The sequence below is a fragment of the Hirundo rustica genome, chromosome 2 (genome assembly GCF_015227805.2).
Source record: "Hirundo rustica isolate bHirRus1 chromosome 2, bHirRus1.pri.v3, whole genome shotgun sequence".
Taxonomy (NCBI): Eukaryota; Metazoa; Chordata; class Aves; order Passeriformes; family Hirundinidae; genus Hirundo; species Hirundo rustica.
In genome coordinates this window covers 93,169,016-93,187,986 of record NC_053451.1, presented here as the reverse complement: position 1 = coordinate 93,187,986, position 18,971 = coordinate 93,169,016, and the positions used below count along the sequence as shown (strand labels likewise).

General features: G+C 39.3%; 1 protein-coding gene across 1 annotated transcript in view; it reads right to left on the bottom strand.

The window, feature by feature from the left end:
• Positions 1-1,166: 1,166 nt before the first annotated feature.
• The window catches only part of TUBGCP3 (tubulin gamma complex component 3), a 48,689-nt gene continuing 30,884 nt past the window's right edge, over positions 1,167-18,971 (bottom strand). The window contains exons 10-22 of the mRNA XM_040055297.2: positions 16,017-16,149; positions 14,569-14,735; positions 13,088-13,198; positions 12,535-12,643; positions 9,331-9,520; positions 7,942-8,077; positions 7,075-7,143; positions 6,196-6,331; positions 5,209-5,297; positions 4,942-5,073; positions 4,415-4,555; positions 3,756-3,872; positions 1,167-2,299 (exon numbers count right to left, since the gene is read on the bottom strand). Coding sequence (XP_039911231.1) covers positions 2,141-2,299; positions 3,756-3,872; positions 4,415-4,555; positions 4,942-5,073; positions 5,209-5,297; positions 6,196-6,331; positions 7,075-7,143; positions 7,942-8,077; positions 9,331-9,520; positions 12,535-12,643; positions 13,088-13,198; positions 14,569-14,735; positions 16,017-16,149 — 1,689 coding nt within the window. The 3' untranslated portion in view covers positions 1,167-2,140. The remainder of the gene's footprint in view (positions 2,300-3,755; positions 3,873-4,414; positions 4,556-4,941; positions 5,074-5,208; positions 5,298-6,195; positions 6,332-7,074; positions 7,144-7,941; positions 8,078-9,330; positions 9,521-12,534; positions 12,644-13,087; positions 13,199-14,568; positions 14,736-16,016; positions 16,150-18,971) is intronic.

The following is an 18,971-nucleotide window of genomic DNA, read 5'->3' as shown; positions in this document are numbered from 1 at the left end:
CCCACTACAAGGAAAGCCATTTGTGTAGCCACAGCAGCAGGAGCCTGTCACTATGTGCATTTGTGTAGAATTCAATATTGGTCTTGGAGCACAAGTGAAATGTAAGAGCATTTCTCTCGCACTTGTTAGGAATTGTTGACAAAGGCGAGGCTGTCACGAGAAAATCCATGTAAAACATACCAGCTGCCAGGTTAGAGGATAAGAAACTGGTATTCACCTACAAAGAAGCATGGGGATAATAGCAGGTCCCCACTGGTCCCCTCAGCCTAGCAGCAGTAAATACTTTTCCCAGAACAGGTTGCTGTAGAATCACCTCAAAATGATCATTCCCAGCTGGCCACTACTGTGAGTTTCCTCGGTACTGCTGGATTCATCTTAGGGGCAAAGAGAATTTAACCTTCCTATGGAACTTGTCCTCTAGTTCCAACATTGGTGCTGCCTCTCTGGCCTCTGACTTGTCTAGTGATGTGACACACAACACAACTCTCAACCCAATGGCCAAAACAGTGCTCGTGCAGCTCATCTTTCTAAGTCTTTGTCAAAACACAATCAAATAATCTTTGCTATTCTTCCAGACTTTACAAAAATGTGCTCCCACCACACTGGCAGAAATTGTATTACTCTGCCTGTCAACGATCCATTACCTTATGACGCCAAGCTCAGCAACCTTCAGCTTTCCCTTGGCTCACCAAGTCCATCCTTGCTCACAGCTGAAATGCTGCCTGCACACTACACCCAGTGACAGCACCTGCACCAGCCTTACATGTTTTAACAAAATCAAGGATTCTGAGGCCTGCACAACAGGAATCCTGGTGTCCAGGGAGTGAACTAGCTAGTCCAGGGCTGCCAGTCAGCACGTGGTCCCATCAGAGCTCACTGACATGACGACTCAGAGCAGCCTTACCTGCATGGCCTGGCAGGTGCCTCTGACTCCCAAGGGTCCAAGCAAAGTAAGGGCAAAAGGCAAAAACAGTCACAAACCTAGCTGATCTGAGGGTAATTGCTAATTAATGAACTGCACACAACTCTCAGTGCAAGTAAGACTAGTACAAAAACCCTGCAATGTGAAGGGTTCTATAAATCAATATGCTTCTAACTAATGGAAGCTTCTCCTTTCTTAACCTGTGAAAAAAATCACAAACTTTCAATTGCAAGAAACAACACACTTGTGTGAAAGATAATTGTGTTTTTATTTTTCTAAGCTCGCACTTGTGGAACATAATAAATGACCTGATATAATGACAACTTTGCAAAAGAAGAATCCCCCCTCCCCAACATCTGAACAGTTCAGCAATATATAAATATATACAATGAAAAAAATAGGGGAAAAAAAGAGAATGAAATCAACATTAGCCAAGTCAGTTTGTTTCTATGTATTTGATTTTGAACATTAAGCAGTCAAGCTTAACCAATGCTTTCCTTCAGTACTGAGGTTTTAACATCACTTTTAGATCTTAAGTGCAACAGATAAACTCCTGACTCTGCTTTTATAGTTTGCTCCTGTACAGTAACCATAGAATTTTCCCACTAAATTTTTATTCCAAGTCTTTAACTTTGAAAACGACAAAAAAAATTAAATATAACTTTATGTCTCCCGATACAAAGTTTCTCACACAGTCAAACACATCACAACACTGAAAATCAGCATAATGAAATGCTGTATAGCTTCTTAACAAGGACAATAAGTTTGGGTCCTGATCTGTTGGCTTTAACAAAAGCTCTCTTCAAATAGAACAAGTACATATAGAAAAAATAACCTTATTTTCTTGTTAAAAAAGGAAATGGTGCTTTCTATAAACAAAAGAACATGTGATTTTGTTTGACACAGACCCAAGTTACAGTGGAAAAAGCTCAGAAAGCTTCAAATAAAATTGGCGCTCATTTAAAAGGACGATTTAACAAGTTGATTGATGCGATGAGGTCCAACCAGCCCATCCAGTCCCGTAATTCTAGAAACATCAGTGTAAAAAACCCCACTTTTGTTGCTCTCTGCCATCCGGCGTCACGCAGTCACCGAGTGAGAGGATGTTGCCCGCAGCAATGGAGACTCGGATCCCGCGGTCCGGCTGCGCTGCGTCCCCCGACGGCCGCGTCCACGCAGAGGTGCCACCGGGCGCCGAGGTGTCCCTGGGCAGCCGTGTCACATGTGGGAGCTGCGTCTGCCCCGCGTGCCCAGCGACACGCGCAGCCGCGGCTCTCGGGCCTTGTAGTGCTCGTTGAAGTCCAGTCGAAAGCTCAGGAACCGAAGGCTCTCGTCAGAACTGGTGGTCAGCAGGACCAAGAACTGCTGGACGATTCCCTGAAGGGGAAAGAAAAACCCAAGAGACGGCTAAGAAAACATCCCTGGTGTGTTTGCACAGGAGTATCAGGTGGTGCACAGACCTGGTAAACAGGCAGAGAGAATCTGGGAAAAGGCAAACACAAGGATTCATATCCAACAGTTAACAAATCAGTTACACTGGATTCATTCTTTCTGCAAAAACCCAGAGCTTTATTTTATTTTTCAAGTATCTGCCATGCATGCCACAGTCTCCTGCACGAACAGCTTGGTTTTTTAAAGGATGCTCCCCACTCCCTGTGCCCTGCTGGCACACTCCATCTGCCAGAAGACTCCCAGGCTGCAGAGCACCTGCCTCTGTGTGCCACTGCCTTGGGACAGCATTCAGGAGCCAACCTGTGCCAACAGGAGACCTCACCTTGAGTCTGTGCTGCAGGTTCAATGCCACCAGGCCAGCATTAGAACAGTGCTGGCTTCACACACACCCATCTGGTGTGGGTCATACAGCAGCACTGGGCACCCCACAACAGCAAAGCATGTGCCCAGGGGGGCAGTCGGTGCTGCAGACCCAACCAGACTGCATTTGGAGGGATTTGAGGGGAGATTTGCACTTGGCATGTGGGAGGCACATTTCTGCATCCCATCTTCCCATTGGGCTCTAGCCACACAACTGCAGAAGCCCCACAGGACACAGGAAAGGAGAGGATTTGGGCAAGGTGGGAAGACTCACTTGAAGAGCTCATTCCTAATCTCCAGTAAATATTAACCAGAACACGCTCATAACTAGAGCACTCATTACTTCCAAAGATGACCAAAGCTGGCCACGGAAATCTTGTGAGGAAAATCCATAGTAGGACTCAGCATGAATACAGTCCAAGCAGGCAAAACCTACCTGGCCAACTTTTAGCAATCACATAGAGCACCTAAATCATAAATTATTTACAACCTACACTTTAAGACTTAGGCTCATTTTTCTGGGGAATAGTAGCTTTAGAATCAGCTATAAAAAAGATAATTCCAGAATAAATTACAGAAGATAGCCTGCACATGTTACCCCAAACATCCACTGCCCACCCCAGTGAGCTTAAAATTAAGTATTAGACCCTTAATAATAAACTTTCTGTAGTCTTTAATAGACTGCAATGACTTGCAAAGACTGTGAGGAAAAAACAGAATGCAGAAGGAATTCTATCTTTCCCCCTCAGACTACACCAAAAGATAGCTATTACTTTTGCTACTGGGAGAAGAAAACAACTTACATGAAATTACTCTTCTCCTTTGTCAGGGGAACATAAATGATGACAAAACCTTTGACTACTAAGGAGCAGTGAACACAGGCTTATAAGGAGAGAAGGAAAAAACAAAGACTTAGCTCCAGCTGCTTACACATGAATACAGAAGTTACACCTACTCAATATTTGAAATTCATTTCTACACAAGCTCAGCATATTTTAGAAAAATGTAATTTAAGAGGCACCTGGTAAAAGTGAGTGAGTATTCGCAGCTGTGAGCACATTTTAGGTATTGAGTCTTGGAATTCTTTCATCCTCTTGTTCTCTTCTTCCTCTTCTGATGAAGTTACACCCCACTTGCCCTACACAGAAACCAAACAAGCTAAGAAGTGAAGCATCACATGATTCAAGTTGCTAACTGGGCCACCTTCTACCCAGCTACATCAGCTTTATTAAAACCAATTATTGCCATAGAAAGACAAACACAGAGCCTCCAATATGGAAACTATCAGACTCCCCTTTGGTGGTTGTACAGCACATGAAAGAAATAAGGTTTATTAGCAAGGCAAGTCTCACACCAACACTGCGTGTCAGCCTCGCAGCAGGGAGGCAGACATGGAGCTGTGGCATCTTTTGCATAAGGGTTTCATCTACTTCATCTAAAAGAACCCTAAATTTCTCCTCCTCCAAAGTCCACTAGAGAAGTCAACTCTGATTTTGGGCAAGACAGAAATCAAAAACACCACTCAGCAGTTTTGCTTGAAGTCCCTAGCAACTGCTGATGATTTTTACATCTGTCCCAACTACATTTTTCAATTTTACTGTACGTCTACATGGTACCTAAAATCCCCATATATCAAAAGCCTCAATTAATTTTTACATTCTAGAAATATCCTTATTGTACCTCAAGCTCACGCTGCTTCTTCCTCTCTTCAAATTGCAACCTCAGCTGCAGCTCCTCCAGGGCAGCTCTGTACATTGCATCTTGGGCATTCTGGAGCTCAATGATCTGGTCAAAGACTGCCCGAAGCTGGTTGAGAAGTACCTGTGAGACAGGCAACAAAACAATTCAACAGCTGTACAGCACAAGAGTTTTAAGTTACCACCCTTCTCCAGAAAAGGAGCAAAGAAAAAGTAAAAGAAAAGAAAAGTAAAAGAAAAAAATCTTTTTTTACACAGCTGGAGAGACTGTTCTGCAAAGTCCTAAGTCAGCTGCTCCATGATTACACAGCTTAGCTGTGGCCTGCACTACAGCAAGTTTTATTCAACATGTGTCACCACGTCTGGCCAGTAGGTACAGAACAGAACATTATAAAATCTTAGAGGAATAAAGATTACTTTGCCCTTCACTCCTACAATGTTAAAGAAGGTGGTTCCTACAAATATGCAAAGATAATAAAGTTACAATTTCATGCAAAGGAGAAGACTTACCCTGGAATCGCTATCCAGCAAGCACCGAGCTATGATCGTGTCCAGAAAAACTTCATGAGCTGCAATGATGTGATCCAAGTCCTGTGCTTGTTGGACCTTGTTCCAGAGTTCATCCCATGAACATTCAAGCACCTGGAGCAATGATAAAGAATTGGGCTGTTTTGATTTGCTAAATGAGAAGCTCTTTGAAATTTAAGACACACAACACATACAGAACACTACAAACGCTTCATTTTCTAAGTAACTAATTGGGTGGGTAGAGTATACCTCAAATGTAATGTAATACTGCATTTGATGAATGAAATGGACCATTTCTGATGCCAGAACGTGACACTGATGCAGCACCCCAGAAAGCTCTGTAAAAAATCCAAAGAGATGGCATGTTAAAGACTGCAAGGAAAAGCACAGCCAACAAATCAGCTTAGTACAATTTTTTTTCACCAAATTGAATACTTCCTAACACAGCCACTAATCTTGGATGGCAGCAGCAGTGACCTTCTGAGGCTAGGTATCCTCTCCCACCCACAAAAGATTCTTAATTGTAAAGCAAGAACTTTCTAAGTATTACTATGCCATAAAGAAGTGTAACTCCCAACAGTTATTGTTTACTGAAAGAAATGTAGATAGATTTCAAGAGTGAGCCAGTACAGATGCTCACAAATACAGCTATATTTTCTAGCTGAGAAATAGGATCAAAAAGTCCCAGTCCATACTGGGAAAATACACCACAACCACTACATTTCAGAGTTTTCCTATTTCTTCTCAAACGTCTTTCTCTTAACCTCTTCTGTTCTTAGCCAAACAAAAGCAGAGGGAATAAGTGAAGGTAAAACTAGTAAATTCGGAACTGTACACGTATGAGGCTTAAAAGTTAACAGACAGCAAAAGAGGGAGACATGGGGTACAAATAAGACGACATTAAGGAAGATGAATACAAAGGGATGGAAGAGCTACAGTCTCACAACTTGGCCAGCATAAAGATACTTATGTTAGCGCAACTTTTCAAGACAGGGACCAAGGATTAAGTAAAACAACAGATAAGAAAATTCAATTTACAATTACATTATTTTACCTTCATCATCATCGTCACCATCACCTACCATTAAACAGCCAGTCAAGAGCAGCACCAAAATACAAAATTAATCTGAACATCATTCATCAGACATTTTGTTCCCCCTTAACACACAATTTAAAATAAGATGCTGTCATCTAAATCCATTTTACAAGCATGTTATCTATCTGGACACCTCTCACCTGGCATACTTTTCAGAAGCTTTGCATTGCACATGTGGCCTTTCCATATATCAGTAAGAATATACTCCATTCTCTTTGCTCTCCAAAGGAAATTAAATACTCTTAGATAGTGGCTCATGCACTCACGTGTAAATACCTACAAAACAAAGAAAATGTCAGTACAAATTAGTAGACATACTATATGTCCTGAAGTTCCAAGGACCTCCTCACAGTCCACCTTATCTGATCCATGACGTTTATTGGTATATATTGTAAAAACAAAAAGTTTCCTGGAAATCCCAGAGCTTTTGGAAAGATCCTCCCTTGAGGGCTGAACAGTTACCTAGTATTCAAGTAGACAGAGGGCACTGCTGGAAGTGTAAGAAGTGGTGAACATAACAAAGCCCAAGCCTCTTTTAAAGCTGAATATGAAAATTCCTTCTGCTGGTCAGACTCAGCTTGTCCTGCTTAAAAAGGAAGTTCTTTACAAGTTCATTATAGAGGCTAAATACATTCTGACGAACAGTGCAACTACCTATCAAATGTCATTTAGACAGCATAAGTAAGTTCTCTGCAAATACATTCTTCAGTTCCTTGCAGATTTTCTCAAATTAGTATCTACAGACTAGTAATTATCAAAGAATAGGAACACTCAATTTATTACGTACTTGCTAAAAACTGTGCTGGAACAAACTAATTACTGCTTTTCAGCACTCACAGTTAACTGGTAAGGATTGAGATTTTTCCTTAACTGTTGATACAGTGGGTACATCCTAGATGCAAAAAAACCCCTCTGATTTCACGCTTCAGAAGAAAAAAAGGTTACTTCAATTAAAAGAACACTTAGCAATTTAATTCAGCACCCAAAACAGATTCAGAGCCAGCAGTGTATGACATTACCGTTGCTATTGGCCCATCAACATGATAGTCTAAGCTGAAGACATCCCATCCAGTGTCCCCAGGAGATACCTGTATTAAAAAGATATGCTGCTATCAGTGTATAATCAGAGCATACTAAAGCTGAAGATGAGCATTACTTGCTTACTCTTTCATTCTGAAGGGCCTATGAGCAAACAAGCATCCACATCAACAAGAGATACAGAAGTTTCTTGTTGCAAGTAGCAGATTACACAAAAATTGATCAAACCCTTTGATACAAGGGTGAGAATGATCTGAGTGTTTCTCCACTGTACCTAGTAAAGGAAAATAAAGGCAAGGAAAATTTTCTTTGGCATCTGAAATCTGAAACAGACTTATTTTAGATGCTATACCTCATCACTGAAGTCTCACCTCAGGGACTGAAGCTTCCAAATTAACTCAAGTTTCTTACCACAGGCCTCTTCCATGAAGTGTGCTTTCATTGCTTCACTTTTTTTAACTAGAGGCAAGAAGGAGGCACACACCCCAACCTGCCCCTTCCTGCCCTAATTCTTGTAGGAGCAACAGCATTTAAGAGCCGTTAAGGAGAACATCAAATCAAGGCCACCAGCATCAATTTCTGTTAGGCTCCAAATACTCAAACTTTGTATTGTCAGTGGCTGTAAACCCACATTTTGAAATACAAATAGACAATAGAAAGGGAAAGCAAAAAGAAGATGATTTATTAAATGAACTTTATATTACTCATACTAAACTTCAGTGGAAAGGAAGGGGGGAAATGTCTTCCCATACAAATGTCGTCACAAAATTTTGTTTCATATACATGTCTGCATGAGTACACACAAACAAAGGGATGTTTCAGGTCAGAGTCACCATGATGCAACAGACCTCCAGAAGTCGAACATCCAATCGCTTGAGAATCTCAGGATTGTCGAACTGGGCATTCGTGGCCCTCACGGCCGTTTCCAGGATTCCAGTCAGATTATGCTGATATAAGGTTGTAGCTGGTCGTGCAAGCTCTGGCCTGGTGGTTATGAAACAGTCACAGCACATTACTGAAATACTCTGCAGCAGCAATTCAGTAGCAGCACACAGCAAAACCCCTTTTTAACCGACATTCAAAACTTCTCATATTACTCTTTCAGACTTAATCATGAAGAAAATCAGTGAGCAAAGTATTTGCACGGAGTATGAGCAGAATATGTCTATTCATGTGCAGCTACACTCCTGAATGTTAGCATGAGGAGTAACTTAACCCTCCTTTAATGCCAGTAATTTGAAGTTACCAGGATTGCTAGTTTAGCTAGCCTGTAATTTGAGTTGCATTCATGTCTTAAATGAGGCAGAGTTAGCACATTAGCACATCAAACCAGTAATTTCACTCCAGTTTTGAGAAACTTACTGATAGCCACCTCACAGGCTCAGAAGCGGTGGCAGAAACACAGAAACCCACCTCCTCTACGTAACTTCAACTTTCTAAAGAGTTACAACACCAGCTCTTGTACTACCTCCCTCTCCCTTAGAATCTGGAAAGCCTCTTACTCCTTCTGCCTCAAAGGTAATACTGACTCCACAAACCAAGCTCATTCACCTTCACACTAAGAACTGCGGTCATCTACTGTTGATTTTGATTTACAAGCAAGTTAATGACAGCTTCATCACAAAACCTGCCTTCTAGATCAAAGAAAAGCTTTGCAAGCCAATGCTTCTGATTGAAGAAGTTTCATCAGTAGCACCAGCATGTAAAAGTGAGCTTGCAACTACTCTTTAAGAACTAGAATCAGTAGTTGTGGGTGCACCTGAGTGCTTGAAACAGAAGCCAGTGAGGAAGCGACTAGATTTTTAAAATTGCATTGGTCCAAAACATTGTGTCAAACCCCTTCAAACACCTCCAAAATATAGAGGTGTAATAATTAGAGCCGAGCTAACTGGCGGCATTAAGAGCAGAACGTTTCTGCTTAAACTTGCTGACAGGACCAAGAGAAGTGCCAACATCCTCAAGGCGGTCACAGGGCCAACATAAAGATATCTGTATTAGTATTACTTTTCAAGACTTTGTCAAATGATACTGTATGTATTTCTTATCAAAAAGGAAGAACATATTTAAGCCTCAGGGTTAAAGAAATTAAACCAGAAATAGAATTTAAAAGTTACTACTCTAAAATTTAATTGAACAAGGTACTTAGAAAGTTCTCTTCAAAAAGCAAAACAGTTTCTGTGCTGATCATGCACAGAATCATCAGAAATTCAACATAATTACCCTTCCTATTGTCTTACTTGAGCAAGTCCATTAAATGCCTAATAAAGTCTCCTTGACCAAGTAACAAGTAGCGCCTCATGGCCTGCATGTGTTCCAGCAAATTGTACTTCTTATTGAGAACATCCAGCAGGTATTTGCTGGTTTCAAAATAAGCTGCATCAATTTTCTCTTGAAATGCGTTTTCCAGATCTGTGAACAAATCAGCAGCTAAAAGAAAATAAAAATAAAATTAAATTAGTAGTTTTCAAAAACTGAGGCAAACAAGCTTTGGAGTCGAAACACACAAACAGAAAAACTGCCATTTCTTCTGATCCACCGTGTTACACATTTGCCATAGCCAAAGCAAAAGCAAGTCTAAAGCAGCCTACACTTCAACAGTATTACTTTTAATCTGTGCCCAGATTGTGCTTTGCAGCAGAAGCTCATGTTATGTCACTTGTACTAAGAAGTTGGGGATTGTTAAGCTTGCTGAAATACTGCCCTTTACAAATCAAATAATTTATGGAGATCTAAAAGTGCAGAATTAGGAAAAACCTTTGCTGGGCAGAATCTAAATCAGAAGGCACTTCTAAGGGTGCAGGGGAAAATAAATCAAAGAATCAGAATGTCAAAACACTTAGCAGAAGAGAGATTCCTGAGATAAGAGAAAAAGGTCTGAATTTATGATAGTTGGCAGTTCAGTATTTGGAGTATTGTTCCATGCTGCCTGAAGAGGAGGCCAGAGTTCTTGCTATCTCATAACAGTTTTACTGGAGTCCCTTTTCTGTGAGCCTGCAGCTGTAGAAAATTGTGAAATAAACTTTCTGCTACTTTCTACTGCTTCCTGCTTTCTGTCCCCAACTTGCCATGCATGAAAGATGGAGAGAAAATATCAGGTTGCTGGCTGTGCCCCAGGTAACTCAAGCATATTCCTTTTTCTCTCATTCTCTTAAAACATTGTTTACATCAACAAACACAAGGCGTAGGCACAAGTTTTGAAAACTGCAAAATGATCTCAGAACACTGAAAAGCCAGAAATGGATAAAGAAAGGGTCAGACTAAAAGCACTGACAGGCAGGTCCATGAGCTGCTACTGAATATACTGTCATTACTGGTCCAGAAGTCCCCAAACTACAGACAGCTACATGTTGGAGCTGCAGTCACTTTATTGGCCTTTTTTACTGTTCCCCTCTCCCAAATGCTACAATTCCCTGCCAGGCACAATGATCAACTTCTACACAGTTATGTCAGACTTCTTGTTTTAATACATGTCCAGACAGTTTTCCATATCATCATCACTTCAGCATCAAAAGGAAACTGGGGAAACATGATAGTTAAGGTTTCAAAGCAAATGAAAGAAATAAATAATACAGCCAAACCCATGAAAAGTTCATATCTTAAATGAGAAAAAGCATCCAGAACTCAGACTGGCATCCTAGCTTTCCATGATCTTAATAAAAAATATCTAAAGGGACTTTCAGGATATTGTCAGATGGCACAAACAAGGACAAAAGGAAGCAATTCCAATGTCCCTGATACAGAATGTTCTTTCATGATTAAATGGGTAAAATGCCCTAAATACACATGCAGTTCCATGCACAATTAAAGCAATGCAATACCATGAGCAATATTTAGGCTGCCAACTCTAAGCTGAGCACGCCTTCAGTACACTGCAGATAGAGTAACTTATTTCTAAAGCTACGCCTTTGTCTCAAACAGTTATTCTCAGCACTTAAGATAATGTAGGTGCTTTGAAGCTCTCATCCCCTACATAATAGGAAACCAGTATTTGTGCAGATCTTCCATAGAGAAACAAGTGCAAATTTCAATATTAGAAAAGCATGGCCATAAATGCTGAATAAAGTGGTGAAAGTAGTGCAGCCAAAGAATGTGGTTTTTTCCTTTTTTCTCCAGGAGTAGCTGGCAAGATGATTGTTCAAATACAGCCCTTATTCGCTTAACCCTGACCCCTTTCTGCACTTTAGCTTATCTTTGACTAAGCAAGCACTGAACATGGAACAAAATCACATTATCAGAAGACATATTCTTCCAGATATGAATGGGCTTTTATTACTAGAATATTTTTTATGGAGGTACTCATGCCAGAAGTCCACATTAAAGAGGTGACATTAAAACTAATCCAAGGTTATCTGGAGGCAAAAAAACCCCCAACAAATCCAAACGAAACACCCTGCCCCTCCGCAAGCTTTAAATTTATATATAAGCAATATTATGCTATAAAGTGTTAAGAAGTATGTTCTTATGAAAACAAGAATTTGACAGAAAAATATTTGGATGATTAGCATCAGAAAACTTATCCCAGTGAGATATATCTCAACAGTTGACTATCTTTGGTATATTAAACAAGTTATCAAAAGAAGTTACAGTAGCAAAAACCACCTCCAGCAGAAGGCAGCAATCCGTCCTTTCTCCAAGATGTAGAAATGTAGCGGCATCCTACACATTCTTTGCTCAGTATTTAGACATGAAGTCTCCTCGGTTTAGCTGTTCACTATTTGCTATCTTTCATCATAATAATGTTGATTTCATTGCAACAAATATGCCACCAAAAAATAACCACAAATGGTACATAAGTGCTCATTCATTAAAATTGATATCTAATTTAAAGGAAACAAAATAACCTGAAGGAATTCTAATAGTTAAGTTTTGGTTCCATGCTCACCAGCTGGCGATCCCAATTTTAAGTAATCTTCAAAAAGAATTTTACTAACCTATCACGTACTTATTTTTAACATATTGGTATAGCACATTTACAGAAAGGCTTCTGTTCTGTTTTTATTGCTTATTCTCTTATTTACAACTGAGTATTTTTTTATTTTTCAACCACAAAATTAACTCAGTATTATGGAATTGTATAATGGAGTATATTTGATGAGAACTCAAACATACTAAATTCTTATTGCAGCACTCAAGAATAACCCTGCTCCCACCCCAGCTGAAGCAGCACACGGTTTTTTGAATGGTTTCATTGACAAATTCAGTACATTAACAATCATCCAGCAAACCTATCAAATTAAGAAAATTTACAAGAAAAATTACACATGCATCAACATACATTTTTTGTAACAAAAAAGTATCCATTAAATTATCTATATTTTAGGGCAGATGGCGTTTTTGTACTCCTCCACCTCACCATCCATGAAGTCAGTTTACAGCCTAACCCACATATAGTAGGGGAGGTCAGTTCAAAGGGGAGATACTGAATAATACTAATACTATACCATCTTTTGAAGATTCTGCAGATTTTGCAACAGCAATCATCTTTGAGGATGGAGTTTGATCATGACAAACTTGATGCAAGAAGTTTATGGATTTTCCTATTAAAAGGACCTGAACAAAAAAGGATTTTTTAAAAAGTGATTTGCTTGCAAGAAAAAAAAAAAAAAAAAATCAGAAGTCATCCACAACCACCAGGACAGCAAGATATTTTGTCATCTTTCTGTGCTCTTAGTTTCATGATCCCAACCACAGCAATTCAGAATAGCAATGCTAATATGGAAAGGTTTTAAACAGAAACTTCTTTTCTCCCTACTTGAGATCTCCTCAAAGTTTAACAGTCAGAGAAAGGAAAGGAGAAACAGTCTTACAGCCTTCCTCAATGTCAATCACTAACTAGTTTTTACCGTATGTGCTACACCAACACACTCAGCAAACAATTCTAAAATTCCTGAGATGATTATGTTTTGTTAAATTTGGCCTCTATTTTCTCAGAAGAAATCTAAGCAGCAGCATAGGGCAAACAAATCATCAGAAGATGAACTTTTAGATTCATACCTTTTTTGATTGCTCCATTGTAATAAAAGATGGGATCATTGATTTCCTCAAAGTGTATTTGTCATGCCACAATCGATCAGTTTTAACTGTAGGATCTGAAGCTACAAAAAACTGAAGATTGAAATAAAAATTAAAAGCAAAAGATTAATGTAAACTCTAACCTATAATTTCACCTATTATTCCTCCTATTTCAACAGATGCAGAGTGAAAAAAAACCCAAAACCACAAGAAAACCACACCCCTCCCCCCCAAAATTTTGCAACCAATATGGTGATCAAATGCTATAACCTCTTGACTCCATACAAGAGAATCCCCTCATCTGTAAAAAACTAAAATTACTTTATTAGTTTTATTGAAGTGAAGTTTGGATGGATGATGTCCTCATCCTGTCGAACAATATACCCATTTTCTGGACACGAACTTTTTTCACTGCCTCCAAAGACCACTTCCCCCAAGAATGCCTGATTGTCTTTGTTCATAACTGTCTATCATATGAAAATTATGGCTTTCAGTACAACACATCCAACTATAATTTTCAGTATTAGGAACACTCTTCCAGTGCACATGCCGAGGTCAGAGCTAACAAACTACAAAAAATCCATAAAAGACAAAACCTCATATCTGGAGAGTAGCTGGGGAAAAAAAGTGTCTATTTTACACTTCTAAAAAAAGATTCATAGATATTTTACAGAATTCTGACCTTAAAGATCAGCTGTCACTGTGACTCACTTAAATTTTGAGCAAAATGAGGACATTCCAAGAAAACAGACAGCATATTTGACTCTCAAGTGAAAATACTTAGATTTTTCTCAGAAGCACTCAACTCATTTTAAAAAATGATTCTTTGGCTTGTTGGAACAAAAACAAAACCAAAACATCTATCACTTTAAAAAGACTGTACTGATCAGAGATAGCAAAGTGCTGAGAGAATTTAGAAAGGCATAAAAAATATTCCCAAGAAGAAAAAGGGCAATTACTGTAACTTGATGTTACAGAAGCCACAACAAATAACTTTGCAGAGTTTTTACTCTGGAACCATAAGCCTCTTCTACCCCATCTGAAAGACTGAACTTATTTATCAAGGATAATAGTATGCTGTCAGAGAAAAATATTCTGAGCTTCATTTCAAATACAAGGCTTGCACTGTGAACAGTTACCAAGAACTCTGCATACATTACTATTGTTAAAGTAAGCAAGAAAAGATACAGAGGAATTGTTTTGTCTTCAGAAATGAGGACCTACTGTCAGTACACCATTCTGACTCTACTAACCAAACCCAGCATATGACTTTTGGAAGACAACACATTGCAACCTGCAGATATCAAATTCATGAAGAGAGTGATATTTCAGGTTGTTGTATGTATTGCTTACTCACATACATTTTCATCACACTCTGCTTTTCAAATTCTCCTCTAAGCTTCCCACAGATTATCACGCCACAAAGCAAAGAGATGAAGTGTGTACTGTAGCACATACATTACCTCATGGTATGTATCCTCCAGCTCTCCATCATAAATCCAGCGATAAAGGAAGTTCAGTACAGGATGGGATACTAGGCCAAGAATGTGCTGAACCAGAGATCGCATGTAGGGATCTCCTGTTTTAGTATAGGCATGAACTGCTGAGGCCAGCTCACCACCTTTTCTCCCTGCAAGAAGCAAGGGAGAGGAATAGAAACATTTGAAGGAAAACAATATGCACACCATTTAAATTTAGCAGCCATTGATTTTAGCTACCCGTATTGTGTCATACTAAGCTTGCTAAACAGCAATTCGAAAATGTAGCAAAAGTAAATTTTTTTTATTGCTAACAGGGAATTCCTAGGTTTTAAGACATGAATTGTTAACTTCACTAAACCTTTAAGTAGAGTTCTCTTGTCTACTTTATGGTAGCTTAGAGGAATGCAAAATTCAAGGCATCAGATCACACAGAGGTTGATGTTACGCTTCCAGAGAAGCATTAAAGGACCCTTAGAATATTTTCCTTCTCTCCTGTACTTGACACTCTCAGATATTCTGTGTGCATACATGCACACAAACACAGCTTTCCTGTTTCTTGGTTACAGTTCCCCTCATAGCTCCATTAGGTAGTATCTCCTGTCTTCTTGCAATTGAAAAGTAAGAGGCTTGCTAAAAATAGACTGAATATTTTATTTTGCTGCCATGCTCCACAGCTTACTGCTTCCTTGTGGTGGAGGTCATGGAACTAAAAATTTTCATGACTGTCTTAAAGGAAAACCCATTTAAAAAAAAAAAATTGCTACCAATTCCAATAATCAAGGTAAAGCAAATACTGTAGGCTTTTTTTGGCTAAGATGCTCTTTCTAAAGGGCTGCAATCTCATAAATCTGAAGTACCATCAGGCAGAAGCGTCAGTGGTCAGTTTAGTCAGCTACTGGCCAAAGTTCTGGTAAACTCCAACACCAGTCTCCCCAGCATCTTCTTGTGGATTGCCAACAAAATCATGATATTTTTGCAGATTTGTAAAGTTTTGTTGTTTCACATGAATCTGAAGACAAGTTGCTAATGACACCTCTATGCCATCTTATATAGAGAAATTGCAAAATACTCATACATAGCGAAGAAACTAAGCAAACCATTTCAGAACACACTAGTAGTGCTTTTTCAGTATACCATTCTCTGAAAGACAATTGAGTAACTGAAAATAGCAGGAAAAGTGCATGCTTGAAATTGAATTTTTGAGCACATTCTAGTTTTAAAAATTAAGAAGTCTGAATGTATCAACACAGCACTATAATTTGTCATGCTTTGTTTATTTAAACTAAGATGGAGAATCTGAACTACCTAATTGAAATTTTCTTAAAAAAAAAAGTCTAAACAAGCACTAATATTAATACCCACCTCTAACATGCACAACTACTCAAAGTTATGTAACATCCCCAGAAGCATTAAATTAATGTTCAACAGACCTTGACAGTGATCAACAAGTGCTGCAAGGGTCTTTAACCTTATTTTGGGGTCGTATGTCCAGACTAGAAGACGGCGAAGTGTTAAACTGCTCTCAAGTCCCAAATTCACGCCCTGATCATCTTCCAGTTGTAACTGATCAAGTTAGAAACAGAAAGACTTATCAAAGAACAAAACTGAAGCAGAACTCAGGTTTCACAGTTTGTTCTGAAGTCAGATTTTTACTAATACACTTGAAATACCCAGTGTTATGTGTTCTCTCATCAAATCACTGGACCAAAACCTGAGAGTCAATTTTTAGTGAAAACAGAGACTTGAGCACAGGTGAACAGAGACAAGCGTAAGTGCAATAAGGTAGACGATGCACAAAGACAAAGAATGTTAAAGACAGTAAGGTAATAGTCATGAAAAGACAGAAGAGCAAAGGAAAAGAAAAAAGAGATCCTGAAAGACAGCAAGAGATATTAAAAAAAGAGTAGAGAAAAACATCTGAAGGAAAGGTAGGCTGTAGGAGGTGAACTTTTTATTACTGCACATCCAGCTTATTTTAATTCAATATGGGACAAATTCCATTCAATGTCTTCCTCCAGAAGCCATCAGAACTTAAAACTGCCTTATAGTGAGATTAAGGAATTTCTACATTGAAAGAAAACCACCAAACTTTAAAACCTACAATAAGAAAATTATCATAATGTGACTACTATGAATCTTCCAACACCATGGAAAATAAAAGCCATATATTTGCATCCAAGCTGCAAATGCAAATCTTATACAAGTACAGATGGAATAAGCAGGACAAGAACACAAGAACACAGAAGCAAGTTCCTAGAACTGTACAAGGAGACAATCTCCTAGAAAAGATACTGTTTCTGGTATATGACAACCAACCCACTCTGTGCTTTCCCATCTAGCACATTGTTTTAGCCAAATGCAACATACTAGTTAAATTTAAGACTAGTGTCATCCACATTAAGTTCAGCCTTAGAGCCAGTTAAATTCATTTGCTTCCAAATGCTCCTGGGTCCATGTCTGGGATTTTTCTTAGGTGTTTTTGGAAATCAGCAATGATAAGAGAGATACATGAGCCACCCTTTGACTTTAGGGAAGACATGGTACATCTTCATCATGGAACTGCATTTTTAAATGGGCTGACAATGTGAAAACAACCTGCAAGAAAAAGACCAGAGACGCTTATGGAATAGTAGACAGTATGCTCAGGATTACTCATTCAAGGACAGAAACATGCTCAGAGGAAGCTCTGACCACACAATAAAAAGTTATAAAGCAAGTACAGAACCCTTTGACAAGATTCTTGTTGTTCTATGCCCATACTGCTCTCTACAACTGCAGTTAACAACTCTTAAAAAGCTGGCAGCCTGTATGATCTGAATCTAAGAATGCCACATACACTCATTTTCAAGTCAATTTTCTACATTTCCAAGAAGCTAAAAGGTACAGGTTTTTTGTCCATTCTGCAATGTGACCTTCAAGCCCTTCCACCTTTTAAGTCACAAAAGAATCTCTCCTCCACTGCTGGATCTCCTTCTTTCATGTCTTTGGGAAGAAATGTTGCCAGGAGCTTCTGACGATCCAAACATAACATGACTCTGGGAACCCCTTCAGTTAGGTGCTGAGGAACCTGGATTCCCCAAAAACTCCAAACTGCTGCTCTAGCAATGCATTGCCAACACTGTACTTACTGTCCCCTATGAAAATGCATTTAATCAGCATGCTCAAAGTGCTCATAAACTCTAACACTGAAGATGAATCTGGCAAGGAATGTGAAGAGCAACAATAAGAACAGCAGTTAAAGACTGGGAAAAACACGTGTTCAACTACTAAATGATGCTAGGTGAGGGGTGACAGGAAAAATGGAAAATGCTGAGGTACTTAATGTCTTTTTTGCCTTGGTATTTCAGTAAGATTTGCTGCTGGGGACACCAGATGTCAAGATAAGAAGTCTGGAACAAGGAAGACTGGGTACACTGAACAAATGGGATATGCTTAAGTCTATGGGATGCAGCAACAAGTGTTGAGGGAAGGAGCTGGCCAATGTCACTGCAAGGCCACTCTCCATTATTTTTACAACACAGCAGTTTGAGGAGGTTTCTGATGACCCTGAGAAAGCAAATGTCACTCCTCTCTCCAAGAAAGAGAAGCCATAAAACTACACACCAGTGAGACTCACTTCATTCCTTGGGATAACAACTAATTCTGGAAAACCATTTCCAAGCTTATGGAGGACAAAAAGTTTTCTCAAGAAAAAAAGCTCAGGGAAAGGAGAAGGAAATAGGAACATTTGTGGTGATGGCCTATGCCTTCCCAAGCAAGTGTTAAGTTTGCTGAGGCCCTGCTTGCCAGAAGCAGCTGGACACCTGCATGCTGATAGAAAGTAGTGAATGAATTCCCTACTTTGCTTTGCTTGCACGCACAGCTTTTGCTTTCCCTTCTCAACTGCCACTAACTTGATTGACTTGTCTTTTTGTCTTCCTTCTATTTTCTCCCTGTTCCTCAAGAGACGGGGGAGCAAGAGGCTGGGTGGGTGCCTGGCTGCTGCCCAGGGTCAACCCAACACAGAGGCAAATGCAATTTGAAAATAAGTAACCACAGAACTTTGTTTTTTTCCTTACAGGCATCCCCTCCCACCCTACTCATCCATTCTTTTGAAAGGTTTGGTGAAGCAGGAAAGGTAGACAAAACTGCATTGCAAAGTAGATGAATATTTTCATGGTCAAGAAGTTTCAGAAGTTAGAATAAATCAAAGCTTCAGCAAACCAAGAGAGAAAACACATTTTGGACAGAGTAAGAAGTAATTATAAAAGGAATAACTAGATAATAGCCAGGAAAAACAAGCAAGAAGTATATATAACAGACATTCCAAAAGTCAAGAATGTTCAAGAACTTCAAGTGAATTAAAAGGAACAGATGTGTTGAAAACAGTAACAAAAGCCTATGAC